This window comes from Jaculus jaculus, chromosome 15 (assembly GCF_020740685.1).
Source record: "Jaculus jaculus isolate mJacJac1 chromosome 15, mJacJac1.mat.Y.cur, whole genome shotgun sequence".
Classification (NCBI taxonomy): domain Eukaryota; kingdom Metazoa; phylum Chordata; class Mammalia; order Rodentia; family Dipodidae; genus Jaculus; species Jaculus jaculus.
The window spans coordinates 48175416-48188443 of record NC_059116.1 but is presented as its reverse complement, the minus strand read 5'-3'; the positions used below and the strand labels follow the sequence as shown (position 1 = coordinate 48188443).

General features: G+C 41.5%; 1 protein-coding gene across 1 annotated transcript in view; it reads left to right on the top strand.

Annotated features, from left to right (window-relative positions):
- Positions 1 to 13028, top strand: part of Fhod3 (formin homology 2 domain containing 3) — a 502577-nt gene that overhangs the window by 455113 nt on the left and 34436 nt on the right. Inside the window, exons 18-21 of the mRNA XM_045134751.1 lie at positions 2646 to 2828; positions 5360 to 5479; positions 6272 to 6433; positions 9520 to 9710. Of these exons, the coding sequence (XP_044990686.1) occupies positions 2646 to 2828; positions 5360 to 5479; positions 6272 to 6433; positions 9520 to 9710 (656 nt within the window). The remainder of the gene's footprint in view (positions 1 to 2645; positions 2829 to 5359; positions 5480 to 6271; positions 6434 to 9519; positions 9711 to 13028) is intronic.

Genomic DNA, 13028 nt, shown 5'->3' with positions numbered 1-13028 from the left:
TATTTGGAAAGCAAGTAGCACAGGGAAGGGCTGAATTGGGTCTTTTGGAGCCAGAGGATATCATCACAGTTCCTAGATGCCAGACATGGTGTCCTGCTGGTTTTTGATCTTGTATCAGTCCAGTCTTTCCTTGTTATGCCTTCTTTTTGTAATGAGAATGTTTACTCTGTGCTATTATGTATTAAAAGGATGTCATTTGTGTTTTGATTTTATAGTGTTTACAGTTGAGACTGTCTTAAGCCTCAGATGAGACATTAGACTTTTGAATGGTATTAAGATTGATAGTGACTATGGGGACTTTTAAAGTTGAACTGGGTACATTTTGCATTGTGAGATGGTTATGAGTCAATGGAGCCAGGGGTGGAATATGATGGTTTGAATGTAAAATGTCCCCTATAGCCTCAGGTTTTGTCATTAAGCTTCCTACTTGGTCCCCAGTTGGAAGAGCCTTTGGGAGGTGAAGCCTTATTTCAAGAAGTATGTTGCTGGGACCAGACCTTGAGGCCCAGCCAACTAGAGATTTAGAGCTCTCTTGCTGCTTTCTTTCCCTGCCACTAAGAGGTGAGCCAACTTCCTGCTTCTGTGATGCTTCTCTTCCATACTGAGCTTCCTCTTGAAATGTGGCCATTCCAGTCCATAGAAAGGCATGGAAACCTAGGAAGACCGTGCAAGGAGGTATTATTGACTATACCTAGAAATAACTCACATCTGTTCCACAGAACAGCTGCTAAGGAGGTGATCTTTTCCAGTGCCCACTTTACATATATGGCAGTGGAGAAGGAGAAGGAACAAACTTCAGTAGAGTGGAGCAAGAGGCTATGGCAACAGAGTCCTTTTAGAGAGCAGGTCTATGGTATAATTAAGAAACTTCCAACTTTGTTAAGACTTCATAATGCTGCCCTTCTGGATTCTACCATTGTTAAAACTGTTACATGCTTCTCATCCTTTTTATTTTCTGAATCTTTAATATGGCTGCCTTATCTATTATGTTCCACTATTGTTTAATGTGTGTGTTCCCAACCACACAGGGTCAGGCATCAGTAACATAATTTTATCTATTAGATTATTAATTCTGATGGAGCCAGAACTGGGGCCAATATCAGAAATCCTAATCTTCAGTCAAATCCAGTTGCTGAATAATACTGGGGTTTGTTTCTTAGGAAGGCTGAATCTTTTTCTTATGTGGTTAGTAGGATATGCATGGCATATGATAACAAGAAGAGCAGAAATTACTACTGTCCAGTAACAAGCATTCTTCAGCCTCTTTTGTTTCATATGGCTTCATTCTAGACAGTAGACATAGACGTGGCCCATAGAGTGTCCCATGAACACCCCTACATGCTCTAATGCACTACAGTCATGACCACAATGATCAAAGGCTACAGAGTTGAGTGGCTCTGTGAACTTCAATATGTACTTCCTGATCAAGAAATCAGCTTATTTTCTTTTAAGCCAAAACATACTGAGTTTTTTCATTGTAGCTGACCTAGGCAGTTCAGCCTAAGACAACTAAGAAATCAGAAAAAAATCAAGGTGTCTTTTCATGCTTTGGGTCATCAAAAAAAGAGCATTTGAGAATCCATTAAATAAAATCAAGCCACTTGGAAATGGGAAATCAAACTACTTGGGTTGATGTAAGCAGCATTGGACAGTGAAAGAGAAGTCCTGACTAGTCCTTGGGGACAGGAACTGTAACTCCAGAATATTATGACAGGAAAGCTGCTATTAAAGTAGGAAGAAAAAAGATAAATACATGGAATACACAAAAATTCAAGGAATATCGTCATCATTTATCATCATAGAAGGAATTATGCAAAAGTCAACTTCAGTTTTCTAAGTAATGAGGGGAAAATTCAGCCAAAGGATTAACAGTGACAATTGGATATATGTGACCAAGGGTTTAACCTACCAAAGAAAGATACCAAAACATTAATGGGTAAAGTTCCCAATGAAAATATATTAATGAATATTCATGACTAAGTATAAAATCAGCATCCATTAAGGAAGTATTAGTGAAACTATAAGTAGAACTAGAACTATAATGGTTATAAAAGGTTTCAACTCACCTTCTTAAGTCTACAAGGTATTGAAGGAATAAAAAGTCAATTAAGGATACAAAAAAATTTAAGTACAGGGTAATTTGTAAGATAGGTTAGACTAAGATATATTTAATGTACCTTAATAGATACTGTGTCTTTTCCACCACCAGTGTGAAGCCATAAGGAATGATTGTTATCATGTGCTGCAATTAAAAATTCAATAACTGCCATACACTTTAAAAAACTAATACAAGTATAAATTTTAAAGTCAATGTAAATTTTTGTGAGCAAGCTCTTAAACACAATGGAAGTGTCACAATCATATGAACATGTTTCACTACATTTCTTAGAGAAATTGCCTTATCCTTTCCTTTCAGCTTTCATCTATCTTTCTTGCCTGGAGTGCCTTTCCCCTGAAAGAACTAGAAAGTCTTGGAGAAGACACTTAAGTCATATATGTTTATAACAATATAATGCCTGTATGAGATTTAAAAATAGAATACTTATGCTATTTGATTGGAAAGTTATAACAGGAATTTGAAGACATTGATGGGGTAGAGTCTGTCTGTCAGAATTAATGATTATATCATTATCCTGTCTTTCCAGAAAATTCTAACCATGATTCCCACTGAAGAAGAGAAGCAGAAAATCCAGGAAGCTCAACTGGCCAACCCTGATGTGCCCTTGGGCAGTGCAGAGCAGTTCCTCCTTACACTTTCCTCCATCAGCGAACTGTCAGCTCGGCTCCACTTGTGGGCATTTAAGATGGACTACGAAACCACAGAAAAAGTAAGCACACTGTAAGAGAGCCCTATGGTCCAGCTTTGAGAAAGTCAGTAGGGGTTTCCTGTTAATGAATATTAGACGAGTGAAGCAGCACACTTGACATGGGATTTGGAGTGTGAGTTGATGGTACATCATAGCTAAACACCGACTCTCATGAATTGTCTGTATACTAAGTGACCAGCAGCTTGAAAATGAGGATTTATCCTAAGTATCTTACTGGCACCTGATGATGGGCACCAAGAGAACACTTTCAAAACCATTTTCAGACTATGTTTTGATGGTAAAAAAAAAAAATACAGAAAAATGAAATACATAAGATTTTTTTCATTCACCTGTGTCTAATCACAGAATTTGCCACTGGCCAAGCATGTTAGCAGTCTGTTGGGTACCTTTGGGAGAATATTGTGTTACTCCTGTCATAGCCATTTCAGAAGCAACTAAAGGGAGTTTATTTGGCTCACAGTTTCAGAGGGTATACTCCATCATGGCACACATGGTGAGTGGGCCATGAGGTGGCAGCAATTTGAGGCAACAAAGAGAAAACAGAGAGCTAGGAGGTAACCAAGGCCAGGGTATACCCCTCAAAGGCCAACCTCTAGTGACCTTGGTCTGTCCACTAGACTCCATGTCCCATAGGTTCCACAACGTCCCTGAGTAGTATCACCAGCTATTGAGACATTTGAGCTCATGGGAGATATTTTATATCCAAACTATAAAAAATACCCTGAGGAGGAAGTTGAAGATGAAGCAGATTGCAAGTGGTTGAGAAGAGCTTAGAAGAAGAGAGAGGGCTCAGCAAGAGAAGTACTAGAGATTGCCCTTGAGTTGTAAGTGGAAGATATAGGTATTCTTTCTGGACTGGGACTATGGGCAGATTTCTATAGGATGAATAGAACCAGTATGGAGGAGGATGGTGGACTGAAGGGGAACCTGGTTGGGAGGAAATACCAGAGGAGGAAAAGCCCAAAGCCTGGGAGGGGAGGCTGTGTGTCTCCATCTTCCAACAAAGGAGTTAACACGGTTCTATTCTAAGGGACAGATAAATTACAGCAGATTTAGGAGGCCTGAGGGAAAAATACAAGTTGATACAAAAACCTGAAACCCAAATGTTCCTAAATCCAAAACTTTTTGAGGACCAGAAATGGTGTCACAAAGGAAAATTTCATATTTGGCCTTCTGTGACAGGTACAGCAGTTACCTTCTTACTGCTGGGACAAAACACCTGACCGTAGCAGCTCATGGGCTAAGGGAGGTTTTATCATGGTGCAGAAAACGTAGCGTGAGCAGGAAGCGAGGTCACTGTGCCATATAAGCAGGGAGGTAGAGAGAATGAGCTAGCTCTGAACACCCACTGGGCTGGACTGGTAAACCTCAAGGTCTATGCCCAGCGACGCACCTTCTCCAGCAAAGTTCCATCTCCTAAGCCTCCACCATGCTCCCAAATTGCTACCAGCTTGGACCAAGTATGAGGCTAATCACAAACACATGAGACCATGGGGAACGCTTCACACCCAAACTACAACAGTTCACAGTTAAACCAAAGAAACTAAAACTATTGTGTAAAACTGCCTTCAGGCTATGTGTAATATAGTGCATTCTGAAACATAAGTGAATTTCATCTTTATACTTAAATCACATCCCAAGATGCCTTATTATATATATACACATATTCCAAAATGTCAAAGATAATCCAAAATCTGAAACACTTCCAAGTCCCAAGCATTTTGAATACAGGATACACAACCTGCATTGTCTTTGAGTTTGTTCTGGATTCCAAGCAGTGACTAAGGTGACTGCTGTAACTCACTTGTAAAACCAGCCAACATACTTGGGTGACACTGTGGAAGAAACAGGCAGTTGGGCCAGCCTTAGTTGAGGACTGGCAGGGTCAGCCGGGCAGAAGTAAGACTACTGGAAAGAATGAAGCTGGGTTTCTGGGCCTTAGGATCCAGACAAGGGGAAACTTACAGGGATGTAGGGAGGTCAAGGCCACTGAGTTACAGAGCAGTCTCGATGTCTGAGCAAATTGGAGTGACAAGGACTGTGACTTTCTAGTCAGCAATCCAGGCTAAGAAGTGGACAGCGTTAAGGGACTAAAGTGAGGGAGCCTAGGGACAGTGGAGATGGTTTCCAGAGTCAGCTTCCTGGATAAAGGAAGGGCAAAAGGACTGTGTTTCAGGTGCTCAAGGAGCAGGAAAAAAAGGTTATCCAGGACATGAGCTGTGCTAAGGAGCAGGGTGGGGGGAGTGACCTGAGGGTCCTGCTTGGGCTGGAATGGTAGGCAGGACTAGGGAAGACAGAACATTTGTATCTAAGCCGTGCCTAGTTTTCACTGTGGAGCCTGGGGTTACACTCTTCTGGCTTCCTGTCAGTAGTGTTGTGTGCCTAGGACCAAATGCCCATCTCTCTCGTACTAGAGAGAATTCTGTGGGTTACTACTGTCTACTGTGCAAACATTGAAAGTAAAAAAAGAAAGCTGAAATGTGCGATCTTTTTGTCTCTTTTTTTTTTTTTTTTTTTTTTTTGACTGAAAGGAAGTGGCAGAACCTCTTTTGGACCTGAAGGAAGGAATAGACCAGTTGGAGAATAATAAAACCTTGGGCTACATCTTGTCTACTCTCCTTGCCATTGGGAACTTTCTAAATGGAACTAATGTAAGTCTTCCACATCCTTTATCCTCCTGCCTCCCTTGACACAAGATTGCTACCCATCATTTACTGATGGAATCTGTGCATTTAGTTTTCCAAATAACAGCAAAACAAATAATTTTTATGTCTCCTTGTTGAAAATCTAGAAAGAATTCTGTCCTTTAAGTATTGGCTCCTTTATTTGACTCTGCACTTTTCCACAAGTAAAGCTTAAAAAGAAAAACAAAGTACATAACCCTTATAAATATGGCTATACTAAAAGTAAACCTTGGGGAATTTTTATCTACCCTAGTGTTCACCCCCCCCAAGGCTGTCACTTAAATATTTATACTTATATACTTTGTGATACTCTCTGTTAAAAGAAAAGGGTTTATTTCTATTTTATTTTATTTATGTATTTATTTATGTATTTATTTATTTATTTATTTATTTATTTATTTATTTATTTATTTTTGTGTCTGGTTTTGGCCTGACTCTAGCCAAAAAGTGGCAAGAAGTCAGAGGAGAAAAATGCCATCTGTATGCAGATGTCAAAGACCTAGTCCTATGAAACCTTGGTGGAGGGGTGGACCCTAAAAGGTAACTCAGGGCTGTGGAAGGGAAAGAGTAGGGTGTCACTTCATTTAGTGAGGCCACATTAACCCCAGTGTGAGCAGCAGAGTAAAATGGAAGTGTGTGGCCCATGAGGCTTTAGTCAGGAGGAGCTAAGGAGGCAGGCATTGATTCTAATCATCTGTTTGTTCACAGAGCCTGTATCATACTCATTTTTCTCATCTTTTATTTAATACCACCAAACAGGCCAAAGCATTTGAGTTAAGCTACCTCGAGAAGGTTCCAGAAGTCAAAGACACAGTGCACAAGCAATCGCTTCTCCACCACGTGTGCACCATGGTGGTGGAAAACTTCCCAGACAGCTCTGATTTGTACTCAGAAATTGGGGCCATCACCCGGTCAGCCAAGGTATGCCCGTGGGCTCGGGGGAGCCAACCTTGTGGGCCTCCGCTGCGGTTCTTGTGTCGTCTCAAAGGCACAGTCGCCATGCTGCCTGCAGTGCCTGCTCTGGAGGTCACCATTAGGATTCGTTTTGTGCTGTTTCTAACCAACTTTTAAGATCTTTTTCCTATATCTGCTTCTGGGTCAGATTCTTTCCTACTGAGGTATTCAAGGCAAGCCTGCCATCCAGCCCTTGCTCCTGAGTCTACTGGTGAGGGTTGCTCTCCAGACTGGATTCTCCCCAACACTGCAAATCTTGGCCTTCTTTTAGGTAGGAAAGCATCTCAAAAAGATGCCATCTGGCTCCTTCTGAGATGCTCACAGAACCCGCAGTGAGCTCTGGAGCCAGGGACCCGGATATGCTTGCAGTTGCTGCCCACAGAGTTGCTGTTCCGATGATCTTACATACAGGGAACGTTTTTATAGAGCTATAAACAATATATGGCTTTGGCCCCTACATTGCAGGCTCTTAAAGAGAAAGCTGAGCTAATATATTTATGAGCATATGGTTCATTAGGACAGAGAGAGTCTTAGTGAGTAGACACCATCTCCTCTGAGGAAAGCAGAACCCTGAGCAGAGAAGTACCTAGAGGAACCCCAAAGCTGAAACTAGGAGTAATGAAGGTCATGGAAGCACCAGCAGCTCACTGGATTGGAAGGCAACCTTAAGTGGGACACTGCAGTGTGGAGGAACCTTCTGGAAACATAGCAGGTTGGGCAGTGGGAAATGAAAGTACTAGGATACATTGGGTCTACTATGAGGTGAGAGTGGAGAACAGAATAGATAAGGGATGGAATCAGGGCAGCACAGGTCCCCTGGCAACAGCTCTCCTATGTCTGCCTTCTCCCACAGGACACATGTGTGGGAAGCTAGAGTCTCAATCTGGCATCAACTAGGTGCATCAAGACAGGCTCTTCTGCTAACTTGATGTTGTACAAGTGTTGGTGTCCTAACCCATGCAGAAAGCCCTTTACAGTGTCCCAGCCAAGGGCCTAGTAGCTACTGCTCCACCACTCCCATGAGCAGGTCCTTACTCATAAGACTGGTTAGTTAGGAAGTGGAGGCAGAGTCAGTTGACTCTCAGAATCCCCTTCATCTTGACCCTGTGTCCAGAGCCACCAAGAACAAATCAATTCCCTTTTCACAGTTGGCCCTTTGCTTTTACCCAGAGTCTTCTCCACCTACAGCCAGCGGGTAACCAAAGTGATCCTTTCCCCAAAACCCTACTGAATAAATATTCATTAAATAATAACTGTGTAGTATACCCTTGTTTACAAATTGGCCACACCAGCCAAAATTGCAGATGGCATTTACTAAGACGGCTGTTGCCTTAAATCCATGTGACTTGCAACAGGAGTCTATGAGACCATCTACTGGCTCTTCACAGACTTCACATTGTCTTTTTAGCTGCATAGCACCAAGCAATCCACGCCATTCACTGTCCTTCCAGGCCCCAGACATCCTTTAGGCTCCCTATGTCTTCTTCCTGTTGGGTGTGGTTTAAACTCTTCCTTTGGTTTTCTGTGGATTGAGCTATAAGTCCAAGGTCACTCCAGGAAGTCCCTTCTGGATATTCCCCTCGGCTCTGCTCAGCACTGTCCTTGGCATCTGACCTGTGACAGCTCATCTCCCTGCTCTTATTTCTGGCTTTTGTTTGCCTCACTCTCCACTGCTGCTCACTTCTTGTCTACTTCAGTCCCCACACTCAGACCATTCAGTTGTTTATCTAGTGTTTACCCCTCCTATCCCTTTTCATTTTTGTCCCATCTCCTGCTATGAAACGTGGCCTTTAGATATTTTTCATGATCAAACAACCTGGTGCATGTAATGTTTAATCTACAGCTTCTATAGAAGCATGGCCTTTTCTCTCAGAACACATCAGTTCATCTCAATCCAAACTCTAAACTTCCCATCATACACCGCAGATTCTCTGTCCCCTGTGTTTGTGCATATATGGCATATTGATAAATGCTCATGACTTTCCAGCTTGGTGGGTGCTATATATCTACTACAAAGTGAGCTTGGTCTATGTGTTTTTGTATATGGATGCATTGTGTGTGCATGTGCATATACATATATGTATATATGTTTGTGAATATGTGTGTGTGTGTATGCAGGTGCATGTTCATGTGTGTGGAGGTCAGAGAACAGCCTTAGGCTATCATCAGGTACACAGTCCACCTCTTCTTTTTTTGAGACAGAGTCTCTTATTGGCCTGGAGCTCACCAGTTAGGCTAGACTGAGAGCTCTAGGGATTCCATGTATCTGCCTCATCAGTGCTGGGATTACAGGTGTGTTCTGCCATTTTTTTTTTTTTTTGTGGGTTCTGGGGATGGAATGTCAATCCTCATGCTTATGTGATAAGCAGTTTTTGACTTAGTCATATCCCCAGCCCCAGAACTAGGTCTATTCACAACATTAGTTCAGTTGTGTTCAGCGCTCATCTTTGTGTGCTTGCTTCCTGATATGGGGACTTGTGTGTACTAGGTCCTCAGTGAGTATTGGTCAAATGCATGAGTTATGGATGAATAGGATAATTTGTCACAGAAATTATAAATATCATGGTGAAAAGAAGCTGGCTGTTCATGAGCTGGCCAGGCACAGCAGAACCATCCATGTATGACTAGGGTAAATCCTTAGCCTTCAGTAAAATATTATTCCTGAATAACAAAAGGGCTCTGAAAAGTTTTATGAGATATCTACTCAGTTCATCCTGTACTAGGTTCCTTCATTTCATGTTTTAATTTACAGTTCCCAAGGACTTTCACAACATTTCTTTCCCAATAAGGCAAGAAAAGGTGATTCTTGTATTGGGTTCATTTGGAGAACAGTTTTACCACTAAATAAGTTGATGCAAAGATAATGGTGAATACACGTGGGAATGATTTTTAGGCCATAAATATGTTTGTATTTCAAGATGTAAACTTGGTTTTGATGTTTGTTTCTTCCCATGGCACTTGGGCTCCCAGCTCATTAGTGTCCAGTTATTTCATGCATTTACAGTGTCTACCCTCCCTCCCTCTCTCTCTCTGTCACTCGCTCTGATTTTCAGGTTGATTTTGATCAACTTCAGGATAATTTGTGTCAGATGGAGAGAAGATGCAAGGCTTCATGGGATCACCTCAAGGCAATTGCAAAACATGAAATGAAACCAGTCTTAAAACAACGGATGTCAGAATTCCTAAAAGACTGTGCAGAACGAATTATAATTTTAAAAATTGTTCACAGAAGGATAATTAACAGGTAAGTGCACTGAGGAGTTTACAGAAAAGTACCTATAATGGCATGTTGAAAATATTCAACAAAGCAGAATCTGAAAGTTCAATCTATACAACCATGCTGTACATTTTTGGTACATAGCAGATATATCTATGGTACTGATATTTAAATTTCACGGATATCTAACTTATATACTAGTATAATGCCATGGAATCTTAGTTGGAACAAATTCCAGAGATGATGCAAAACACCCACTTGATAAGGAATTACATTTTTAAGATCTCTGACAAACTGAACACTGCCTCTCAGCAGCTGCATGAGTAATCTCATGTACAGAGAGCCCATTCCCTCATGAGGTGGCTCTACTTGTTAGAAAGGTTGTTTTTTTTTTTTTTAATTTTTATTAACATTTTCCATGATTATAAAATATATCCCATGGTAATTCCCTCCCTCCCCACCCCCACACTTTCCCGTTTGAAATTCCATTCTCAATCATATTACCTCCCCATTACAATCATTGTAATTACATATATACAATATCAACCTATTAAGTATCCTCCTCCCTTCCTTTCTCCACCCTTTATGTCTCCTTTTCAACTTACTGGCCTCTGCTACTAAGTATTTTCATTCTCACACAGATGCCCAGTCATCTGTAGCTAGGATCCCCATATGAGGGAGAACATGTGGCGCTTGGCTTTCTGGGCCTGGGTTACCTGACTTAGTATAATACTTTCCAGGTCCATCCATTTTTCTGCAAATTTCATAACTTCATTTTTCTTTACCGCTGAGTAGAACTCCATTGTATAAATGTACCACATCTTCATTATCCACTCATCTGTTGAGGGACATCTAGGCTGGTTCCATTTCCCAGCTATTATAAATTGAGCAGCAATAAACATGGTTGAGCATGTACTTCTAAGGAAATGAGATGAGTCCTTTGGATATATGCCTAGGAGTGCTATAGCTGGGTCATATGGTAGATCAATCTCTAGCTGCTTTAGGAACCTCCACACTGATTTCCACAATGGCTGGACCAGATTGCATTCCCACCAGCAGTGCAGAAGGGTTCCTTTTTTTCCACATCCCCGCCAACATTTATGATCATTTGTTTTCATGATGGTGGCCAATCTGACAGGAGTGAGATGGAATCTCAATGTAGTTTTAATCTGCATTTCCAGAAAGGTTGTTTTTTATCTTCTTCCCCAGCCCTGTGAGGACCTGTCAGTGGTGGGTACTTTGGTGGCTTCTTATTGTCCCAGATGTCTGAGTGAAAGCTGGACCCCTCTACAACTGTGTACCTCTGCCCTAGCCTTCCTCAGAATCTCAGGATCCCTGATGACCCTGAGACACAGCAGTGTGGGCCAGGCTTTGCTTGATCGCCAAGGAGGCTGGCTGGGGTCTAGAATGGCTCCACCTCCATGTCTCTAGGCCTCTTGTTTTCATAAGTACAGTCATAAAATTCAGGGCTTCCAACTTCCAGGCAGGGTGAGCCAGCCTACCCTGAGCCGCCACTTTCTTTGCTTCATCACAGAATATGTCCATCATCTCCCGCCATCCCTACCTCTTCACCCATCTTTAGTCGACTTCTCCTTTTACCTTCCTTAAGCCCACATCGGACTTTGCCACATCTGATTGTATTTGCACATGAGCCTTCCCCCAGCTTGTTTCGTTTTCTGTGTTGTTAATGTTGTTTCCCAGGTCTTGATGCCAACTGGTATAAAATGTTGGTCAGGAAGGAAGCATGGAAAAGAATCTTTTCTCTAGGTTTGACAGATATCCCTTAATCAGTACTTTTGGAATTTAGTTTATAAACTATAAATCCATCTAACTACAGTTCATTCAGCCTTTTCTATTGCCTATGGACAGGAGAATTTCAGAAAATATTCTGTAAAATTCTTCTTCAAATTAAATTAAATTGAAATGATCTGCTTTAAACATGATTAAAAAGAGAGGCATAGAACACAAACTTGGTTGATGCTCTTTTCTTTGTGTGATGCAAGTGACTCCTAACTCAACAAAGATGATAAAAATAAATAATTTCCATTTGACATGTCATAAAACTAGAGCAAGTTTATGAGAGTCTTGTAATGTTACTGTGGCTGGTTTTATTAATCATTTTATCCCAACGAGATTAAAAACTAATTCTAGTGATAAGGTTCTTCCTCAAGTTAGGGTTATGCTCATTGTTCCATTCATGCTGGTCACTTAAATGATGGTTCCTACTTCCTGACTCAAGTTCCTATCTCCTTACTACCAGGAATCCCATTGGGGATGACCACAATTTGCCAGAAATTCTCTATTGCTATGGTTGATATTGCGAGATATATGGCTGATAAGAGGTTCATGGTGGTGGCCCAAGACTCAGATGAAGCCTTTAGAAGGAGTCCTTAGGTATAAGTGATTGAAGGAATGTCTTGTTGGAATAGAGATGGAGAACTGAGAGACTGAGTGCTTGGTTTTGCTTTCTTCCTGCCAACATTCCCCGGGAGCATTGCCCAAGCATGCTGGGGCAGCCTTTCACCTCACACATTAGAAAACTGACATCTAAAAAGAAGAGCCTTAATTTAGAGCCCTATAAGGGAATCACTGCAGTTATCTTAGCCATCCAGATCAGCCTACATGTGAGACTTTAAATCAGAAAGTTGAGAATACTTGCATAACAATTGCTTCAGGAAACACTTGGTCCTCAAAATTTTTGCCTAGCCCAGACTATTTTGTTTTGGTTATTGAAACTTGCACATTGACCTTTCCTTTTATTCTACTCTCTTGATGGCCTAATCCACTCTGTGGATCACTGGGCTGCAGTTACACTCTGAAAAACACCAAGAGGTCTGGTGGGCTATGGAAGGACCTGAAAGTCTAGGAAGAGGGAAAGGCATAAGATAGGTAAACACCCATCACCGTCCTCCCAAAGGGCCCAGCCAGCCACTGAATGGCACACTTGATTGAAAGGCAGGTGATGGAACAAATTGAAGATGCTTGTTTTGTGCCTTGGGATCAGATGAGAGGAGCTACACCCTCTGTAGCCATGAGAGCTGCATCCTATATTTTGAAGGTTACAAAGTCAACTAACACAAAGCCCTGAAGACTTTTTCACTCCAAGTCATACTTGTTTTCCTGATTGGAATCTCTCTCCAAATACATATCTGACTCTTATCAAATAAAATTTTTAATTGGGCTGGAGAGAGGGCTTACCAGTTAAGACACTTATCAGCAAAGCTGAAGAACCCAGGTTTGATTCCCTAGTAACCGCATAAAGTTGGGTGCACAAGATGACACATACATCTGGAGTTTGTTTGCAATGGCTAGAGGCCCTGGTGTGCCTGTTCTTTCTTTCTCTAC